At 35.4% G+C, this 23,586-nt stretch overlaps 1 protein-coding gene across 1 annotated transcript in view; it reads left to right on the forward strand.

The window, feature by feature from the left end:
- The window catches only part of LOC115442866, a 75,035-nt gene that overhangs the window by 38,766 nt on the left and 12,683 nt on the right, over positions 1 to 23,586 (forward strand). Inside the window, exons 2-3 of the mRNA XM_030168054.2 lie at positions 17,538 to 17,900; positions 21,782 to 21,899. Of these exons, the coding sequence (XP_030023914.2) occupies positions 17,538 to 17,900; positions 21,782 to 21,899 (481 nt within the window). The remainder of the gene's footprint in view (positions 1 to 17,537; positions 17,901 to 21,781; positions 21,900 to 23,586) is intronic.

Here is a 23,586-nt window from a genome sequence, read left to right on the forward strand (position 1 = left end):
CCATTTTTAAGTTATAATAATTGATATTATTATTACTTAAATATTGTGTTAAGGAACAATATGCAGAAGTCAAACGAGTATTTTCATGAGTGAAATTTTAATTTATATTTCTCCAAAGTATTGATCAATTAAGTTTTTTCTACTTGGAAAATCTTTTAACGTTGTGTACAAAGTCATATTCTACGTCATCCATACAAACATCGTTCAAAATCATATTCCTCACAAAAACCTAAATGACAAGCAGAAATAGATCAATTCAAATTCTACGTCATCCCTACAAACACCATTCAAAATCATAATCCTCACAAAAACCAAAATGACAAGCAAAAACAGATCATCTTGAACAAATCTAATGGAGAAAGTATTGGCATCTACTTGACTACTGGCCAACATTGGCTCAATTGTGAATATAAAAACAATTTATTGTGTCAGATTACATCGACTTATTCGGCTATTTGTGGGTTAAGTATTAATTGTACTTTTCTGTTATGAGTTGTTTTGGTTAGTTCCAAATATGTTTGGATATCGGTTTATTGAGTACTCGATTTTAGTTTGTATTTCCTTTTCGTATCTAATATACTACTATAATTGTGCGCATTTCTGTATTTAGGAGCCGGCTATATATAGCGAAGAGCAGCGTAGAGAAGTTTTTACTATCGAACTATTATTATTTTTTTTTGCTTTTCAATGACGAGACGAGATTGCCGTTCGCTTGATGGTAAACGATACGACCGACCATAACCTTGAATTATGAAGTATTGTTTTGCATTCCACCGCGCTCGCCATCCTAAGACATGAGATGTTGAGTCTTATTAACTCCAGTAATTACACTGGCTAGAATTTCCTTTAAACTGGAACACAACAGTGACTACACACTGCTGATTGGCCACAGAAATAAACATTACGGTGGCACACATTATCGACATTGTCTTCATTGAAATAATATTCAAAATCAATTAACACAATTTATTCTTGTTTATTCCGAGGCGCCTTGGGTTTTGAACCTACGGACATACGTCTCGGCAGCCACTTCCACAACCGAGTAGGCCACTTAGTAAATTACTAAATATTAATTCATGATGAAGACGGAGACAAAGTTAAAGCCGAAACTTTAAGTTTGCCCTCATTAAAACCTACTTCAGACGGCTTCTTTACTCTTCATAGTTTTTGGCTCTAGACTGCAGATGATTACATATTAAACAGTGATTTTCTGTGTGAGAGGCTTGATCGATGCAATTTCAGTAATTCAAGTCAAGTTAAAGATAAAAATAGAATAAATAATCTATATACAAAATATTATTTGCTAAATTCGCTCGAAGGAATTTGAAATTAAATTGAGATTGTCACGGTCAAAAAGATAATTATTAATAAGTTAATATAAGATCAGTAATATTTTTTATCAAGGATATACATAAATCATTATTAATAAATAAATATTCTTTTTTGCTTAAAATAAATTTGAAAAATTTAGTTTAATGATTACACGATTGTTAGAAATTAAAATAAAACTATTTTATATTATGATTTTCTCCCGACATTTCGAAGACTTTATAGCCTTCCTAGTCCTCCTAGTGACCAGGTATTTTAATATCATTTAGATTTATATATAATAAAATATTTCCTTGCATCATAAGATCGACAGCAGTAATTAAATATTAGATTATCGCTTCCCAAAACTCGATCTATGTAGAACAAGTCAGAATTAACAAATTTATCACAACATGAACATACATATTTTGCAAAAAATTTAACAACAACCTACCTTAAACGCTTAATTAACAAAAGCATAAAGACTAGCGACCACAATGAAAGTAATTTACTTACAAAAAACGTACAAAAAGATATCATCTCGTGAGAATATTTCACGCGAAGGAAGATGTAACAAGCAACGTTTTTAATTAATTAAAGCAGAAATGGGCGAATGCAGAACAAAGTAGCTTTTTGCCACACAAAAATATCGCTGTTTCGGCGAGATGGGAACGGGCGCAGAATTTAGGTCATACCATCCTGAAGTAACTTACAAAGATGTTAAAATTCGGTGCGAGGGACGAGCATTGGGCGTGTTTACGATGGTAGTATGGAATTTGTTGTTTTACCTCTCTCGTTTTGATTTAGCAGATTATTAGCTATTAGATTAAATTGTGGATCTATCTATGAAGTCTTTATGGATTAATATTTTCAATTTATATTTATTTGTAAATTAAATTTTAATAATACGAATATTAGTTTTACAATTTATTGTTTACTTATTTGAGTGAAATTGCAATCTTTGTGTCAAATTGTATATTTATTTATTGATTAACGACTAGTTGGTGGAATGGTTTAAAATGTAAGGAATAGTTTTTTCAATCAATTTTTATTATGTGTATTATTTAAATTATATTATTTTTATTATATTAAAAATAAAACCTAAGAAAATATTATACATTTTTATATATATTTTTTTAATATGTGCACCGTAAAGTAAGGGAGGTCCAATAAGATGTCGACTGACGAGAGGTTACCTTTACATTAGAGGTGGTCGCGATCTGGGTGGATATAGAGTATATCCTACCACCAGCGAAATTCAAGTGTTTTCATTGGCCCACAAAAGCTTTTTAATTTTGAGAGACGAGTGACATGCGATATAATTTTATTGTGCTTTTTCGTATGTGAATGCGAACATAACTTTGATTAAGTGCGTACTACTTAAATTTTTGCGCACGTTGCAAATTCTTCTTAAAGGTTTTTTCGTATTACTCTGAATGACGAGACGAGCTTGCCATTCACCTGATGGTAAGCGATACGAACCTCCATAAACAGTAGAACCATCTAACACCTTAAATTCAAAGTATTGTTTGGTATACCACTGCGCTCTCTATCCTGAAACATGAGATGATGTTATATCTTATTATAGAATAATCTTCAAACTGGAACACAACAGTGACTACGCTCTGGTGCTTGGCAGCAAAAATAGACGTTGCGGTACAACCATCTTTCCCTAGAAGCCTCAATGTGAATTGGGCAATAATTAGGAATACACGCTTTATTGTGTGTCTAGGGCCGCGACAAACATCCATCCATATATGGGCATGCATTTGGTGTGAAGACCGGGCGCACAAGAATTGCTTAGAGAGGGATACCTACTAGGTTATGTCTCATATAACAGTGGGCGAATCCTTTTTTTGCACCTTTCTTTGCACCCGCGGCCATCTTGTGTCTCGCCCCACGCGTGCAGGGCCGCGAGGCGTATAATTTCTTGTGATCTCGCAACTCGGCCCACGCGCGCCGCCCGCGCCTTACAATGTTAATACCTATTCTTACTTTTGGACAAATTAAATTTGTCGTCTCATTGTGGACATAATTAACTATTAACATGGTGTTTGTCTAATCGTCAGCTTTGACTTGTTGAAATTTAAATAGTCGTATTAGATTTAATATTTCCTAGGCGACAGATGTATTGACTACACTGTTCCGTGAAGGGATAATTCCTGATTGTATAACCACGTCAACATTATATATTTAAAATTCAAACCCTTCCAGGTATATACACTATTTTATAAAAATGAACGACGAGACAAGCAAACCCAACAGGACAGCTGAACTGACGCCGCGCAATCATATTTCGTCCAGTCAATACTAAATCTGTATCCTTCTCAACTCACCATGTAGTGGAATCCGCACTAGGCCAGCGTGGTGGACTAAGGTCTAATCCCTCTCAGTAGTAGAGGAGGCCCGTGCTCAGCAGTGGGCAAGTATATAATACAGGGCTGATATTATTATATTATTATATTAAATGATTCCGCAGTGCTCACCAACCTGAGACATTGAATATTAGGCCTCATAAAGCCTAGTAACTACACTATTCTTCTTCAAAATACAAATGATGTATTTGGTAACCAAGGAACATACAGCAAAAAGCTCCCTCCCCTGGCTCAGTGTAGCTTATAAGAGTACCTGGGTGGGAACAAAATAAGGTCCCTGATTAATCTGTTTATAAGGTATGATAGTTTAGTCAGGGTGGTGACCTAAAAATGTGAGAGTTCGAGAGGCCGTAGAGTACAGCACAGGCGACCAAAAAAATAAGGACTTTTAGGGTTCCGGTATACTGCACCGACTAATCTTACAATAGCTGTACTCCTGTACGCACACCTACTACCCTATACCGGACCTGTCAACACATAATCCGTCCATTACCAGCATTTCAACAAGGAATTCCAATACAAAATCTCATATCAAGTGCCACGATATCCATATGAAATCAAGCGTTATGCGTATGTCTATTTCGTTCGATTTGCAATGGAAACGAGCCGCGATTTGCATGATTGCTTTCAAATTCAGTGTTTATAACAAACAGCGTGTATTTTGGAATGTACTAATATCCGTTGTAATTAACATATTTTGATTCGGTATTATTTTGATTATTTGTTCGGGTTTAATGACGAATTATTGTCGACATGATTGCTTAATGGGTTTGGTTTCATGTTATGGATGTTTAATTGTTCATTTGTAAGTTGAATTGTTTGTTTTTTTGGAAATTCAAAATAACTGTCGTTTCAAATTTAGAATTTACATTCTAATATGAAACATTACCATTTAACTAAATTTGAATCATTTAATTTAAATGTAGTGAAATGGTAGAAATTTCTGAATTAGAACGTGAATGTCTGGTTAAAAAAAACGGCGAAGAAAAATTGGCTTCTTAATCATAACTAAGTTCCTAATCTTAACTAACGAGTTCTGCGTCAGTGCAACAGCTGTTCCTAGTTCAATGATTGATAGTCACGACTTAAACTTTCTTAAATTATTACATTAGAATTTTCAAAAATACCCTAAGACTTTCTAAATCTGAAAATGCCTTGTAATTAGACTGGTTATTCATCTGTGCTCAAACACTGTTCAGCAATAAAATAGCCTAACTCGAAGCAAAAACTAGAGTACTAAATCTATAGATTTATACACTAGATTGAACAAATCTACTAACCTTTTTGAACTTATGTCGAACGAATGGAGTTTGCATACAAAACACAGCAGTTGGATTCGCAGCACTATAGCTTCATGTAGGAATTATAACAGCTATTTGACAACAACCAGCTCGGACGGCTTAACACTTACCCGCGAGTATTCTATATCCAGGTCTCCGAGAATTTCGAAAAAATCCATTGTTTTAGCTTCTAAAACGCCAACACAATTTCCACAAAAATAAAGTGCGAAAGCGAACGTTTCGTATGCATAGAAAATGTTGGCCGAATGAATTTATACGACGTGCCTGCTAATGCGATGTGGACGCTTAAATTTGCCTCTTGTTATTTATCTAAATTGTTTTAGAAATGGAATATTGTTTGGGAAGTCGTGTGCAGTAAATTTTGTACGCTTTGGCAAATATTTTGTGTATTTGTGTGTGTTTTAGCAAGTATAAGTAGGTCACGATTTTATTTAGAGTTGCATAAGCAAATAGGTCAACTTATCATATTTTATAATAAAGATGAATAATATAAACGGGTAGGATTTTATGAAGACTCCTTTAGACGATTACTGCTTCATTTAATTATTTTAATAAAAAACTTGTAATGCATAATGATTTCTTATGTTTACGCGTATATTAGACATTAAAATTTAACTATTTTTCGGATTTTATCGCTTTTTATATTTTTATTTTCCCCCGACATTGCAAAGTCTTTTAATTTTAAAAAGTTTTAATGCCTAGATAGTTTTCAAGTTCAAAAGTAGTTTACTCACATTTAAATCTAATATCAGACCAATTTTTAGAGTTTCAAAGTATTACTATTCTGATAAAAGTAGGCAAATGCCTTCCAAACTGTGTCGAACTTTGGGCGGATAGCTTTCGTATTTGGAAGAAACAGATGTGCCACTCCAAAAGTCTGACCACAAGGTTTTCTTTTCGGGGTTCTGTAGTGAAAAGAAATCTTAGTTTCGGTATGTTTATACGTACAGTACTTGATTATCATTAAGTAATCTATCTTATATTCGAGGGCCGGTTTGGGTAGCTACCACTGCAATGTTTATTTCTACAGCCAAGTAGCAGCGTGTATGAACTGTTGTGTTTGACATTGTAGCGAACATAATTACTGGGCATTATTAGATTGAACATCTTATGGCATGCATATGTAGACAGCGGGGGTGCAATGTATTTTTAATAAGACGATGTTGAATTTTGGTAACTTATTTTATGTCTTTCACAAATTAATGTTTGCAAATGTTCGTCACTCTTAGTTTTATTCAATGTTAAATGAATATCAAGATACCGAGGACTAAACCTGACTACCTCGGTAAGCTGATGTTTAACAACTACTACGCTATAGTAAAAATACAATAGGGTGCCGGACTAATTTTTGTTCTTTACTATTATCAAATATTTACGTAATATAAATTATAACACAGAAGGAATTATTAAAATCCGTTAAAAAATCAACAAGTTATAAGTCTTTGAATTTCGATGGAAGGGGTAATTAACAAGAAACAGAAAAGAGACGAAATACCCACTTGTGACGTCATCGGGAATTAAGATGCGTGCGAAAGAAAGAGATGAAGCGCTATCCCCACATCGCGCCCACTTCTGCACATTACAATATTTTAAATATGAATTACTCGCTCATTTTTTAAACAATTTTTATGCAGTTTTCGCAGGAGTGCTTCTTTTTCGTATTATTAACCATTAGATATAGAATAATGTACAAAATCAAGCATAGGCCGGTCCCCTATTTTTATTTGTCCATTTATGCTAAGGTATTCGGCCATAATATCCGAACATATGTATACACAGATCATATGCTACCTATTTTTTTTTAAACTAATCAACTCTTTATAAAATGATAATATAAAACTGCAAAATAGTTTCATTTCAATGTCCAACATTCGCGTAAACATAAGAAATCATTATCGAAATCTTTATTTCATATTTCTCTCCTAAGTGGACCATACGTAATCCTGTGATTTCTTTTATATCGTACTTATCATAAATACGTATTTGATTGTAGTAATAAAATGAACCCCGAGTCATGGTCAAGTGAACCGATAAGATCTGGTATATTGTTTTTATGTTCGGGCAAAATTGGGCTAACTTTGGTTTGGTAGTCGATACAGGCAACTTTGCCCATTTCCCTATAGTTGAGAATTTAATTATATTTACTTGATATTGTGTGTATAATTTAATTAACATAACATTGCCTGGTAAAACAGTCTTAGTTATAAAGCTAGTGATATCTTGGGCTGTGAATTTTAACGTTTTAACATAAAAATTAAACAATTATTCGGATTTTATCGCGGTTTTCTGCATTATATTCGCGCAAAAATAAGAAATCTTTAAGATTTTATGTTTGATTCGCAGATCAAGCAAAAATGTTTGCGTTTTCGGGAATTTGGGTTTAACATATCGAGAAAGTACAAAAAATCTTATTCATTAGTAAAAACAACCACACTTCACCTCCAATTAATTTAATCCAACACCTTTTTGTTTTGAAAGCTTTAAAAAAAAGGGGCGATAAATGACTAAAAGTGCTGTCGTTACCGTCAAATTCACGAATGTGTGGCAAAGAAAGCCTATTATTAATAGCTGTGGACCAACCCAGAGGTCTCCGCTGGGAAATAATGTATTGTGACCTTCAGGGGCGGGCGAAGCTCGGAACACACTGGTTATGGGCGGTTTGAACGAGTTTATACCGGTATAAAGCGGTTCAATTGAATATTGAAGCCGATTTTGATGTGATTTACGGACAGTTTAACTTTTAGAGAGTTATTGGAGATATTTTTGTGAGGTATTCAATTAAAGTAACGCTATATTTTAGAAGCGATAGGCATAGGCATTATTAATACTGACAGTTAGCCATTCTTCAAAAACCTATATTTGATTTTTCCTGCTAAGTTTGAGAATTTGTATTTATTTTCTAATTATTTTATCATTGCTATTATAACTATTGACCACTAGAAATATAAGTGAAATTCTATTCAAAATTGCAGCGCTCACGCACCCTCCCAACAATAAATAAAGTATAAACAACTTCATAAACCAAAATAAAATAAAGACTAACCAACTGTAAACAATTTTATATCACGAACTGCGCCCAGTACAGCGAAATTAAATATAAATAACACGGTAGGGCCAGCGCTGAATCGAATTAAAAAATAATAACTCCGAAGGCGGTTTGATCGATGGAGAGGGGCTTACTGCGAAGTCGCCTCGAGCTGGTCCTACTTAAAATGCCTGTACTTACGCTTTAGCTCTTTGATTCGTAAAAGTGTTATGATTTCAATATCATCCTTATTTTTAAACCAAGACGCAAAAAGAGGGGTGTTATGTTTTAAGGTTTTTATGTTTGTTTGTGGTGTTGTAGCTCTTAAACCAATGGTTCGATTATGAAGTGTTTTTTGTTGGAATTTCAATATTAAAGTACAAATAATTAATCTATATTATTTTGTATTTATCTTATTAGAAACCTTCGTGTTTAATATTTATCTACGTCATTTATGCAGTTTATGGTTGTAGGTGACTGTCACGTAAGCCTTTCAAGTAATTGACAGAAATATAAAATTTAAATATAATTTATTCAGTTTTTGTTTGTATACTTATTTCCCATTTTTTTTTGTTTGAACGTTAATATAGGTATGTTCGAGATGATTTTTTGTGTCTGCGCGAATGTTGGACATCAAAATTAAACTAGATTTCAGGTTGCGGATTTTTTTAGTATGTTTTTTCCAACATTTCGTTGTCTTTGCAGTCTTCATAGTCACGGGGCGGACTGAAGTACACATTCTTCTTTAAGTTTTGAGCTGCTGGTGGTCCGATCTATGCAGAATGAGCTTAGTGTCCTGACGTCACGCAGCAGGTTGTTTTGGGTTCCGATTTAATTGAGTGAATAAGAGGATCCCAGGCCAGTGCAAGCTTCCAACCATCTTCTATTAAAATCTGGGTATTTGTGTTGATGTTGTTGCACGCAAAGGAAGCCGCAAATAACGCCTAATAATTAATAATACTTGTAAGATGATTTATTTAAAAATAGAATCTACACTCCTCTATCATACAAAGCAAAACAACCAGGTTAGGCAGCCATAATGCCTAAATAAATCAAAATCTATACATATTTTAAAACAAAGCCCCCTTTTTTGTCTGTCTGTATGGTATCGATTTCCTCAAAATCTACTGAACGGATTTTTATGAAATTTGGTATGGAGATAGTTTAAGACCCTGGAAATTTTATGGGCTACTTTCTATTCCGTGAAATATATAGCGGGACTTTAGAAGGCGAACACAGGCGAAGCTGCGAGAAAAAGTTAGTAATTAGATATTTAGTACTGTTTACCAATTAATATCTATTATTTAAAGACAAAAACATAACTCACACAACACAAAACAAACTTTCAGAGCACGCGTTGATAATTAGAAATTCGTACGTAGTTTCCATTCTGATAATAAATCATAGTAAATTAAACTCGGGAATATTAAACATAATATCCAAACAAATATGAAAAGGCTCCGGGGGTTTGAGTTAAGAACATATTATTCAATATTTCTAATTGACTCTTGGTGGCGTATTGCGTGCGTGATACGACACCGCTCTGAAGTCCTGGGTTCTAACCCCGTGTTGGCCAGTGATAATGGGTTCTTTAGCTCAGTATCAGCCCGGAGTCTGGAATCTGACTCCCATATGGCAATAAATAAAAACATACATCGCGCATTTATCATCGTAGGGGTATGCAGAGGCGCAACCAGGGCACCCACTTTTCGCAGAGTGTGTTCTGTCCCACGATATCGATCGCCATATGGTGCACAAATTCTAGACTCCGGGTTAATATTAAGCATCAAAATTTCACTTTACCTAATCCGGGATATGAACACAGAACCTTACAGCGCTGCCGTACTGCGCATGCAGTACAACTACGCCACCGAGGCAGTCAAATATGGAGCAGTTAGATGTGGATATATCGAGGCAGATATAGCGTAAAGATTGCTAATATAACAAAACTATTTATTTATTAATACTATTACTTACAAGGCAGCTCCCTAAATAATACACATAGCGAAAAGTGAGTACCCTTGGCAGCTTTGCAACCTTCGAGAATAATGTCCTGATATGTGTATGTTCAACTAAAGTACCAATTATAAATTAAAAGCAAATCTTGGTAACTTTCTAACTGCGCACTAAAGACTTGTAATAATAGTATACTCGTTAGTGTAACATTGCAGTGAAGCTATGGAAACCTTTTAAGAAGTTTGCTTGAGTAATCAAGAGCTTTCAACTAATGCGAATCGTGCGAACTCCGCTGACCGTATTGAAACGTCTGGTTACAAGGTGACTTTAACTTGTATTAGGTTTAGGTGAGAACTAATCTGGTAGATTAACCTTGGTATCTTATGCTATCAGGGTTGTTTTGTCTATTTTTGTATACGCGCACTGAGCTGCGGTTTGAAAGATATGGGGATTTTTTTACGCCCATGCAACAGAAGCTCTCAAAAGAAATATTTTTTTTGTGTTATTGTAACATTTTTCATTGATTCTCCGCTTTATTTCGTCATACCTTGATATTGTATAGTTTTTCTCGATTAATGGGCTATCCAACACTAAACGAATTTTTCAATTCGAACCAGTAGTTCCTGATATTATCGGGTTCAAGCAAACAAACTTCAGCTTTATAATAATAATATAGATTAAGAAACTTTATGTTTGAGCTTCTAGGTTTAGAAGTCATGACAGTATAAAGCTAATGTATTAAGTTACGAGGTTATTGCTTGCGGCTTTACCCATATGAATAAGCTTTCCTGCTATAAACGTCCAAAATCACTGTTTAAAAATGAAATTAAAAAATACATCATTTGCCGTAGGCGCAATTATCGGGATAAAAATAGTCTATGTGTTAGTCAAGGACATGGTCTATCCACATGTCAAATTCCATCTAAATCCATTCAGCTGTTTCTGCTTTTACTTCTAACAAACGTCCAAACATTTTCACAAGCTTTTGCATTTATAATAGTAACTAGAAGCTAAGATTGTAGGTATTTCATTCCTTAAATATGAAACAAATAACGTATTTTAATATCCTAAAATAACAATTCCAAGGAAATATAATACATTTATTTATTTCTCTATTCTATTTTTATAACTCTCGTTTTACGCTTGAGAACTTATTTCCTTACAATAATAAAAACATTGACAGCCCTAGCTTGGAATTTACTTAATTCAGTATTTTTGCTATTAATATTCATAGTTGTCGTAAGAATGTGCTTCTAATTTACTTTATGTTATCTTAGAGAAAGTTCATACCAAGACGAACTCTCGAGTACGAGAAACCTATCTAACTTATCTTACTTTTTGTTAGCCTACACGTTTGTCAGCCTAGCAAGAGCCGGCTTATACAAACACACTGGACTTTTGGATGGATGCTTTAGGCGCTCGCAACCCTTGAAAATTAGGCGACCATGTTGAGGGCAACCCACCAACGGGCTACGAACCTCGGCTTAGGTCGGTCACAGGAGACGATGAGACAACGATTATGTATATACCATAAGAGTTGCTTTTTCTATTACCAAGCAGTAGTCTGATAAAGGTATAATAGATAATAATGAAATGAAGGAAATTAAATAATTTATTTGAACCCCTAAAATGTAATACATTATTTAGATTCTGCCAATTTTACTCTATCGCCAGTTCGGAAAGCAACTCTCACCAGGGAAGAACGGGAATGAAACTCTAGTATTGCTTTTTCAATTTATACATGTAACTAGTATTGTAGAAACGTAAATTCTGGGTACATTAAGCCATCAATTTCTCACGTGGTGCTACTTAAAAATTACGAAATTTAAATAGTCTCCATTAATTCAATTTAATTTGTAATTTTTATGCTATTTAAAATACAAAATATATACATTTTCTCTCTATCTAAGAATCTAAACAATAATGTTACTTCTATTGTCCATATGACCAGATAAAAGTGGCGATGTCAGCATCTGAACGAAAATATTCAGATAAAGTAATGTGTAATATACATCAAGAAGAATACTGGAATAGGCCCGATAACATAATTTGACGCAACAAGCCCCAGTGGTGGCGAGAAAAAATGAATTTAGCTTTTCAGATAAGACTTTATCTGGTGTTTCTGAATTTGTATATGTAAAGAACTCTTATTTTATTAAAACGTTTATTCTGGTAGCATTATTACGTTTTAGGTTAACGTTAGAGTATAGAATAGTTCGGATAAGTTAGTCAAGAATCAGCTTGAGATTTGGATGTGGATTACAAATGGTTGATATGATCGTAATGGCGATTAAACCCACATATCACGCATTTATACCCGAACAGGTATACAGAGGCGCAGACAGGGCACCCTCTTTTCGCCAAGTGTGTTCCGTCCCATGATACGAAGAGGCGGGCCTATGCCGATTGCAGACTTTTAAAAATGCACCGAATTTTTATTGATTTCATTTAGTATTATCTTCTCAAATAGATAACATAATTTTATATATAACTATTACACAAATCTAAACAGTACCACAGACAGATATTGAATAACCTACTCCATCGTTTGAAATAGAATGCAACTAAATCTTGCGGAAAAATCTCAAATTTTAATTCTGGATATGCGTTTCAATATTCTTATATCTAGCCAAGTCGTCGCGTCGTTCCTTGTGAGTACTATCTGAAGTGCTATCTGTAACAATGCTCACTCGACAACCAGCAAACCGCGGTGGCCACATTCGCTGACCTAACGAGTTCATACAAATTTGACAGCAGTCTTGTTAGAGAGAATTTTGAAGAGACATAACCTTAAGTGCTCTTCGACCGTGATATCCCATGTGGTTCGTGAAATCTTCAGACATGTTTTTTGAGGATTTTATTTTGCACATTTCTGTGTCTTTCTTTTGTGTATTCGTCTGCGAAGTTTGCTTTGGCTCTGTTGCTTCCACTCGCTGTTTGCGTATTTGCTTAACACTCAATTTATGCTTTCCATTTAATTAAGTCAGGTGCATTAAATTCGAAAACGTTCCACGCTGTGTCTCTCCACGCTGTCTGCTCTTTTATACCGAGTAACTTTTATTCTAGCGTAAGCGCTTCGAAGTCCGGGCACTTGCTCGATGGTACTAAAGTCGTCTGAGGCTAACAGCTGCTGATTCTAAAAAACAACTTCCTTATTTCGAATTTCCCGACTAGAGGCCGCGTTCCAAAGCCGCAGATATTCCCTTGTCACTGAGTGCTCTCATTTCTTTTATGAATTTGTTATTTAACATTCCACTTTATTTACGCCAGTGAAATTTTAAGTGCGAATCAAATTTTTAGGTCGTGCCCATCTCGGCTTTTAAGCAGTAGCAAGGATGAATTTAAATAAGCTCTCAACGTCGGCGTTGACTTGGGAATTGCATAAATATTAATGGTACACGGACTAGAAGACTGATGGATATGGATTAATCGAAAGAAATTTAAATGGGAATATCTATTGATTTGTTTTCCTTGAATATTAAAACATAGTGATGTATAGCGTGTCTGCTGGATAACAAAAGTGTTACTTTATTTTGGTTTCCTAGGATTTTTTAATATTCTGCATACATCCAGTTAGTGCCAAATTCATTTGTTGTAAGTCGGTCAGCTCTCATATCCTTACTAACAATGTTAAACCGAGCCGTTTTGGCACGCTGCATGAGCGTACTTTTGCTACTTTATTATTTTTTCAACGGGTCCCAACATATTCAAATTGTACAGAGAACAAATATTCTCCACAAAATGAGCACAATTTGAGATTCACATCTATACTATTATATAAAGCTGAAGAGTTTGTTTGTTTGTTTGTTTGTTTGTTTGAACGCGCTAATCTCAGGAACTACCAGTCCAAACTGAAAAATTTTTTTTGCGTTGGATAGCCCTTTGTTCGTGGAGTGCTATAGGCTATATATCATCACGCTATACCCAATAGGAGCGGAGCAGTAATGGCTGATCTCAGGAACTACCGTTCCAAATTGAAAAAATTTTTTTTGCGTTGGATAGCCCTTTGTTCGTGGAGTGCTATAGGCTATAAATCATCACGCTATACCCAATAGGAGCGGAGCAGTAATGGCTGATCTCAGGAACAACCGGTCCAAACTGAAAAAATCTTTTTGCGTTGGATGGCTCTTTGTTCGTGGAGTGCTATATGCTATATATCATCACGCTATACCCAATAGGAGCAGAGCAGTAATGGCTAATCTCAGGAACTACCGATTGGAACTGAAAAAATATTTTTGTGTTGAATAGCCCTTTGTTTGTGGAGTGCTCTAAGTTATATATCATCACGCTATGACCAATAGGAGCGGAGCAGTAATGGCTAATCTCAGGAACTACCAGTTTGAACTGAAAAATTCGTTTTGTGTTGGATAGCCCTTTATTTGTAGGGTGCTATAGGCTGTATATCATCACGCTATGACCAATAGGAGCGGAGCAGTAATGAAACATGTTGCAAATACGGGGACAATTTATTAGTTTTGAGAGCTTCCGTTGCGTGCGCTGCGTAAACGGTTAAAGTTATGCAACAATGATGTATGACGGGATTATTCCTCTTAAAAAGTTCTATAAAAATATATTATAAAACAAAGTCCCCCGCTGCATCCGTCTGCCTGAACGTCTTAAACTCAAAAACTACCCAACGTATTAAGATGAAATTTGGTATGGAGACAGTTTGAAACCCTGGGAAGAACATAGGCTCCCGGGAAACTACTACTTTTATAATAGAAAACTTTAGCCTGAAAAACTTTACAACGCGGGCGGAGCCGCGAGCAAAAGCTAGTATTTTTATAAAATAACCCGTGGTGCTTACCTCAAATGACCTTTCAAATTCCATTTATTTCTATTTACAGTGACATGTTGAATTATAAATTTGAATTGCATCTCTGGTCTCTAGAGTTTATCTTCATTTGTTTCGTTTGCATTATTATTTTAGCATTTATATGCCTAGCTCTAATTTTAGGTTCCTAATTTTAAAATTTTCGTTACGCTAGAAGATTTGGCTTTATAGCCAGACTACAAGTTTGACGCACCAAGTAAATTCGCATTAATGCTGCAAGCGTTAGTATCAAGCGCCAAAATCAAATGTACAAGTCTATAAAACATATAGATGTTGAATCGTATATTTGTTTTTGACGCTTACAACGCAAAGTGAATTCACTTGGAGCGTCAGGATCGTAGCATTGGGGTTAGGTTTGCGTTGTCTGCAATCAGGAACAATAACTCACCTTGCACTCAATCAGGTAACTTAATATTCTAAACACTAGCCCACAGATCCTCACATTTTATTGGAATCCTTTAATGTTATTCTTAAAAGTAAGAATCAATTACTTAAATAGACCGTTCTGTGTTTACAATAGACTTATTATCCTTGAAAAGTGGAATGTCGGATTTTAATTCCGGGATAGGAATTTTTTGCAGGTGAATCTACGATCAAATTCGAGTGTATAAATTAAATAACATTTAAAATACTGCCACGGTTTATGTTGAGGTAATAAAAAATAAGTCATAAATATTATTTGAGCACGCAAAAATCAATAGACAAATTTAAAAAAACACAGTTAAACGTCAGCTAACAAACACTTTCCCACCATTCTCGAAATTCAAATATGTATGTCCCAAGCAAATTGCTTCTCGTCCTATGAATATTAATTGTTTACATTATAAGGAATGGCCGGTTGTTTGCTGCGATATTGGGAGTTTCCGATTTGTTATTATTGACTGTGGTAATGCGATGCTGTCAGTCAGCCATCGTGACTGCTGCAGAAATAGGCCGTTTCGTGATTAGATGTTTTGTTTCCTCGGACCTTTTATCGGAATTTTAAAAAGACATTTTTGCTGTTGCTTTTTCATCCATTTTCGATTTAAATCTTTTTTCCTCTCTTTTGAATCTGATTCTAACTTAATTCTTATTATATCGCTTTCTTCGATCGTTCAATTTTACTTGTAGATTGGAATTTAATTAAAACTTTTCATAAGTTCATTAATCTTTCACCTACTTACTAGTTGTCGCAGTTCTTGTTAAACTTAAAAAATTGTTACATTGAAGAATAGATCTATTATTAATACACTGTTGGGATTCTTACTTAGCTTTGCACTTATTGTGGTCTGTATAGCATACCAAACCTTTGCACGATATCTTGCAATGCATGCTTAAAATTTAGCCACACTTATTATTCTTTTTCTATTATTTACATACATACATACATAACATCACGCATTTATCCCCGAAGGGGTATGCAGAGGCGCAACTAGGGCACCCACTTTTCGCCAAGTATGTTCCGTCCCATGATGTGACAGGGGGCGAGCCTATCGCCATATCGGGCACAAATTCCAGACTCCGGGCTGATACTGAGCAGAAAAACCCAAATATCACTTTGCCCGACCCGGGATTCGAACCCAGGACCTCAGAGCGCTATTGTACCGGACATTCAATACAACTACGCCACCGAGGCAGTCTCAGTTCTTTTATTTATTTTACATAATATAAATTCTCTGACTTGGTCAGTATCTTAAATGCTTTGTATGTTATTAATATCCTTATTATAGACCAAGAGGCCAATGATTATAGTATTCCTTATCTATAGGCAAAGTGGCAGTAAGACTTATATTTGAAATAAATCTTTATAAAATATCGTATAAGGCTGATATTACTCCAAAGCGCTCAGTTAAGTGCTACGGGATCATTTTCTTTTGTTTTATCAATCTCAGTCATAAACTTAAAGTCAGTAAGTTGAATTTTAATTCTCATTGAATCATTGCCGGCATTTGCCAAGCAGCATTACCATTAAGAAATAATACTTCCAAGTACCGAATGACGCAAATGCTATGTTTGACTTAATACAGAAACAATATTTAAATGTCCGTCAGTCCGATAGCGTGCCATAATATTGATAAAAGATTGATCGAATGGCCTTCCTCACGCCACTATTATTTACTAATATAATATTAAAAGCGAGAATTTGTTCAAATATTTGTAAAAAGTAATGAAACCGCTTAACAGCTTTACAACATTTCTTATAGAGATAGAGAAAATCTTACACACATACATAATACATAACATCACGCATTTTATCCCCGAAGGGGTATGCAGAGGCGCAACTAGGGCACCCACTTTTCGCCAAGTATGTTCCGTCCCATGATGTGATAGGGGGCGAGCCTATCGCCATAGAGAAAAAAGAGAAAATCTTATATTATATTTATTAGCTTTTTTATTTCTAAAAACATTTAATTGGACATGCATCGCGGCTTCGCGAAAATATTGATAAACATATTTTTTTTTACGTGCACGGCATATTGATCCACTGCACCTGATGGTAAGTGGAGTGGGGTCCAATAGAATGTCGACTAACTAGAGATGATTACCCCTCGCCAGTCGACATAATTATGCCGGCCTGTTGGACCCGGATATACACAGCCTGATCCCGGAGCGTGTCACAATTGCATGGGCCACTATGGTGGGTTTTAATACCTTGTGTATGTTGGTTGCTATACGGTCTATAAAATATATCCCACCACCAATTTTAGTGCGTAGTATTTTTAACTATGTTTTAAAAGGCATAATTCTGTTTGTTGCAGGTCTAAACGCAGTGAAAATAGTGAAAGTGGTGGTACCAGAAATAATACAATATGGTGTCCAGGACGCTGTCATATTAGACTGTGATTACACTTATGGTAATGAGACCTCAGGTTTAATGGTAAAATGGTTCTTCAAGAACAAAGCAAGACCTGTGTACCAGTGGATAGCGTCTCAAAAGCCTCAAGATATGGGGATCTTGAGGGGTCGGGTGGACCTTACGTATAGGGCCTCTAACGACCCTTTGAAAATGCATCGAGCATTGCGTATTGTTAAGCCAAACACAGACATTTCTGGTGACTACACGTGTGTTGTGTCCACGTTCATGGAAGAAGATTCTAGAACGAAACAGATGATTGTTTTCGGTAATTTTTTATTATTCTATATTCCTTTATAGACTATTTGGGTGGTACGCAATACAACTGTTGAACGAACCCGCTTTAAGGTCACAGGTTCGAATTCCTGGTTGAGCAAAGTGATATTGGGATTTTCGGTATCAGCCTGTATTCTGGTATTTGTGTCAGATAACGCAATAGGCTCGCCCCCATCACATCATGGGACGGAACACACTTGGCGAAAAATAGGTGCGGTGGTCTTTCATATCTCTATGTGATTTAAAACAGCAGTATTTAATCATTGGCTGTTTTCTGAAATATAGGTAGTGTATTCATTGGGAATTTTACAATTATAGTATAGTATAGCTTTCGTTAAAGACAGCGATTGACTCTCCTCATTTAAAAAAATAATAAATTCATTTAAAATTTTTACCTATACTAGTAAAAAAAAATATTAACAAATTCAAGTTCATGCCTCTCCCATTTTTCATAATAACAGTCAACTAAAATAAGTTGGTATTAAAATAAGCAATTTGTTTTCAAAACGGCCTGACGGTTCGAGCTAAGAGCCAAGCAGAACTGATTACACAAACGCTTATACGAAATTGGTCTAGAACATTTTGATAACATTAGATAAGATAGGCTGCGAGTGGCGAAGAATGAACGGTTTAAAAAAAAACGATGCTTTTACAATTTATTCACTACAGATATGTAAACCGTGTTCAGAGAACGAAAAAAAATACCCAGTTTGACCCTGTCTTCAAAACGTCGGTAGAAAGTAATAATATAAATAAACGCGATAAATCCATACAGTTTTCAATTGGCTTTATTATGTTAATTGTATTAAAAGATTTTTAAGAATTGATGAAATATTTATAGAGAAAATAAAGTAATTTAAAAATAAAAATAAGTAAAAACTTTTTTCAGAATGACAATCATTAAAAAATTAAACAAATTTTTTAATGGATTTATTTTTTCACATTTCGGACATTGTAATTCTAGAGCAAATAAATGGCAAAACTAGTATATTTTACACATCTACCACCACCATACTTCGGTATGTAGTATCTTCTCTAATCCCTCGCTGCGATTCTAGAGAGTAATTACCAAATTTCTTGTTACTCACATACCACAAGCTCAGCGGGTAATTTAGTGCCTTCCATCCTTACGATTCCCTGTGGGATAGTACCACATCGGCCCACGATCAGACCATAAATATATTAAATCTTTATTTGCAAGCTTAGGTGCTGCACATGGAAAAGGAATATAATCGGCTGGAATAAGGCTCAGTATTCATATAAGCGGATTCATATTTCTAGTACAGTTTCTGGAAACGTTTACTTTCTTACACGTATGTCGTCATCTTGCGTTTGTGGAGCAAAACATATATTTTTTATCGTGCAAGAAATAAGGTCTAAGCTTGATATATACATTCGCATTGTTTAAAAATATGAAAAGTTAACATTTTTACATGCCATTGGAATAATAATTCATAGTTAAAGAACAATCCTGGTTCATGATTTTAGTTGTCATTTCAATGTTCGGAATAACTAATCCATGAACAACTAAAGCAGAAGTTAAGAATTTTATTGAGGCAATTTCTTATATCCTCAAAATGTTATCAGTAGCATGAACTTCTCTTTTTATTGATAGAATTTTAAGAGTAGCTTCAATAGAATCAGCCCGTATATATCCGGGTCCAACAGGCCGGCATATTTGTGTCGACTGCTGAGGGGTAATCATCTCTCGTAAGTCGACATTCTATTGGACCCCACTCCATATACTTCAATAGAATCACCCTGTGTATATCCGGTTCCAACTGGCCGGCATAATTGTGTCGACTGCCGAGGGGTAATCATCACTCGTCAGTCGACATTCTATTGGACCCCACTCCATATACTTCAATAGAATCACCCTGTGTATATCCGGTTCCAACTGGCCGGCATAATTGTGTCGACTGCCGAGGGGTAATCATCACTCGTCAGTCGACATTCTATTGGACCCCACTCCACTTACCATCTGGTGCAAATGGGTCACTACAATATGCCCGTTTAAAAGAAAAAGTATTTCCTACAATTTCCCAAAATTATAATATTAGTATAAATAAATTTAGTAAAAGCAGAACCAGCAAAAACGCCATTACTTACACCACACAACCTACTTTTTGTGTGGTTAAGCAAGTTTTATATATTCCGACATATGCTCTCCGCAGCGCGTGTGTTTTTACGCCGATGGCACTTGTACGCCTTCGGGGCAGATGAACAAACGGAACTGGACCTTTGAGTCATGTTATGAGATGTTATAAGGATTTATATGGGTACTGGAATTGTTAGTGGTAGGATATGTTTTTATCCGCTGGGATAGAGACCATACACGAAGTTGTAGCATACACAAGGTGTAAAATCCTCAATAATGGTCCACGTAAGTGTATCGCCATCTGAGATCAGCCTGTGTATATCTGGTTTCAAAAAAGCCGTGAGAATTGTATCTAGCGAGGAATAATTTTTATTTATTTATTTATTGTACATTAAAATAGTGGTAAAAATTTGAAATAGTCCCTGACTACCAAACTAGCGTAGCTGTATATCAGGAGTCAGTTATAATTACCTATTGTCAATCGATAATCTCAAAATAAATTTTGATAGGCAGATAAGTGATGCTTCAAATCTAGTAGATCTAATTTTATGCAACTGAATAAGATATCGATCTGGTAGTAAATGCGGATAAAATGTAGCAAAACCAAATTACAAAGACTTACAAATTAATTGAATTTGAATTACAAAGCCGAATAAAATATGGATGTTCGGTCACCGTAATTATTGAAATGGTTTCACAATACCGAGTAGATAAGAATAACTACTATGTAAAAATTCTATCTGATATCTATCTACTTTAGTAGTGTCGTATCAATTAAACTGGCGCTTTACATGGCGAGATCCATACAGCTCTTAGGAATTGTGGCCAGGATTTGCAAGTAATCAAGTACAAAATGATATATGTAAACTTTAGTTTGGATGATTTTTTTACGGTCAAAGTGACCTCGGCACCTGATGGTAAGTGGAGGGAAGTAGATAGAAATCCAAATTAGTATCTTTCCAATACGAATACTACAGTGCTTACATGTTGTGTATGCGTACACTTTAAAAGACTTCTAATGAAATAATAAATAATAAAAACAAGTATACTTGTTAGAAATTCTCAATACTGGCCACCAATCTCCACAAACGCAACAGCAAGCTGTCGATTCATGTCGGTTTTCAATTTCCGATGTGAATAGTACTAACACTTGAATAACATGTTGGTTTGCTCGTGCTAGACGTTTGTAAAAGTGGATAGCGACCACCGTAAGTATTTTGATAAGACGCACTAGTGGGTAGTCAGAAAAGCCACGTCTCAGGATCGACTTGATCTCTTATTTTCCTGATTTCCCTAATCCAAATGACGTGGGATTAGTGCAACACTGTCTCACGCATGTCCCAAAAAACTAAGCCCGTTATTCATAAACATTATTTATGTAAGGACGGAGCAGTGCTGTGATAACAAATTTGTTTTACAGTGCCGACGGCATGGCAGCCATCGCAGTGCGTAGACATAGGGCCGTTGTGATTGGTTAATATTGAGGTACAACTTTAATCTAATTGGCTGTCTGATAAACAAAGCTGCAATCACAGGAATGCTCCGTCCTTAAATAAATAACGTTTATGAATAAGGGGGTAAGCTTTATAACTAAACCTTTCTGTAACGCTCTCGAAAAATTGTGTTGAGTCAACTCCACATCCGAGTAGACAAGAAAAAGGTAGCTGTTAAATAAAAATAATTCCATATTTTTATACAGATTCCAGTCTACTCACATTGCCTCTTCCTTCACGACTTTTTGCTTTACTTCCTTGTAACCAGGTGTAATATTACAGTGCCGGAGACGAACTTCCGGCTGATCCAAAACAAAACGGATGACGACACGGTCAACGTCATCTGTGCTGCGGACGGCGCGTTTCCTGCGCCAAACCTCACGCTCGCCACGCCGGAGAGGTGAGTAGTTTTGGCTTCATTATATCTCTCAAAGTGAGGTCATGCAGTTTTAATGAATAGTGTTACTTGATATATTTCATGGGGATGTGAGATCTGGTGGTAGGTCTCTCATATGTGAGAGTCCGCTTGGGTAGGTATCACAGCAATGTCTATTTCTGCCGCCAATCAGCAGTGTATAGCCACTGTTGTGTTCCGGTTTGAAGAACATTGAAGCCAGTGTAAACTACTGGACATAATCGCAGTGGAATACCAAACTATAATTAGTAATTTAAGGTGTTGGAAGGTGTTTCTACTGTTGGGCAGACGTATCGTTTACCATCAGGCGAACGGCAAATTGATTGAAAGAAATAATAAAAAACCTATTATGTTTATCTATCAATAATTATTCTTTTCCAATGTTAATAATAATTACAAAATTTATCATCATTTCCTTTAATATATTGACGACTTTTTTACTATCCACGGAAAGTCATATACCATACCATATTAGAGATAGAATTCATTTCAAAAATTGTTCAAGTGGTCCAATAGTTTAATCAACTAAATAAAACGCAAGGCTCAGATAGATTATACTTCTCTGAAAAATAGACACCTTTATATATTCTGATACGTTTGTTTCTAAAACAATAAATTTATGGCGTCGTATCGCGGTAACTGGATATTCATCGGCTTACCCCGAAATGCAACATTAGCATTATGACCGGCTTACCGCTGGGACTCGTCTACGTGAAAATATAAACACAATTCAACATTCCTAGAGAAGTTTATTTAAAACAATTGTTTAAATCGTGGGTATCATATCATGCTGTCGTTTAAATAAGCGTCGACTAAAATCTAAATTGTTATCATTATTGGCGATGGAAGTAATTTGTAACGTGTAAACGCTTTAAAGGTTTTCAGGTTTGAAATAATCCATGCTTGTCCAGAAGTTAACACTAAAAGAGAAATGAGAGTGCAAAAAATACTAACTAAATTACTAGATTATTTTAAATGGTCTATTTATACTCATATGGTTGAGATCGCTCGTTGATCTAGTAGAAGTTGATAGTGTTTACATATCTTATTTATTTATATACTTTTAATTAAGTAGACTTTCATAAGATATTTTTCACTGTAAAAACGGTTGCTAAACAATATAGTTATAGCACATTTAATAAAATGCAGGAACGTATTCTTGTATTGAATTCGGGACCATCTGCAGTCCATTCTGTTCCTCGTTCACGAACTTCGATTGCGCAACGCCAACGTAAAAAAAATCTCGCAATAGTTTTATCGAAGTTTCAGTTTGTTCTAATACATTTTCCACAACATTGACATTACGCAGCAACTTTTTATATCCAAGAAAATACTTTCGAAACTCATAACTCTTAACCTTGACAGGTCTACTCCGTTCCTTCTATCGCACGGCCGACGTGACACGTACTCGAATTATCCAATTTATGTTGACCTCCCACCCTCCCCTCGCTCTCACGTCACCGACTCACCTGGGGGGTGTACAATAGAATTTCACATGTCACGCTAAGCTGGCCACCGGTTGATGTATGTACTCATCAGGGAGGCAGCCGCATTGCGGTCACAGTCCACGTTATGCACTAATGTTCATAGATGTGAAATATTAAAAGCGTTTGTCCTGTTTGATGTAGGATTGTATTGTGGTCGCGACAGATTTACTGCCCACGTCTGATTT

Source organism: Manduca sexta, chromosome 22, assembly GCF_014839805.1.
Source record: "Manduca sexta isolate Smith_Timp_Sample1 chromosome 22, JHU_Msex_v1.0, whole genome shotgun sequence".
Lineage (NCBI taxonomy): Eukaryota > Metazoa > Arthropoda > Insecta > Lepidoptera > Sphingidae > Manduca > Manduca sexta.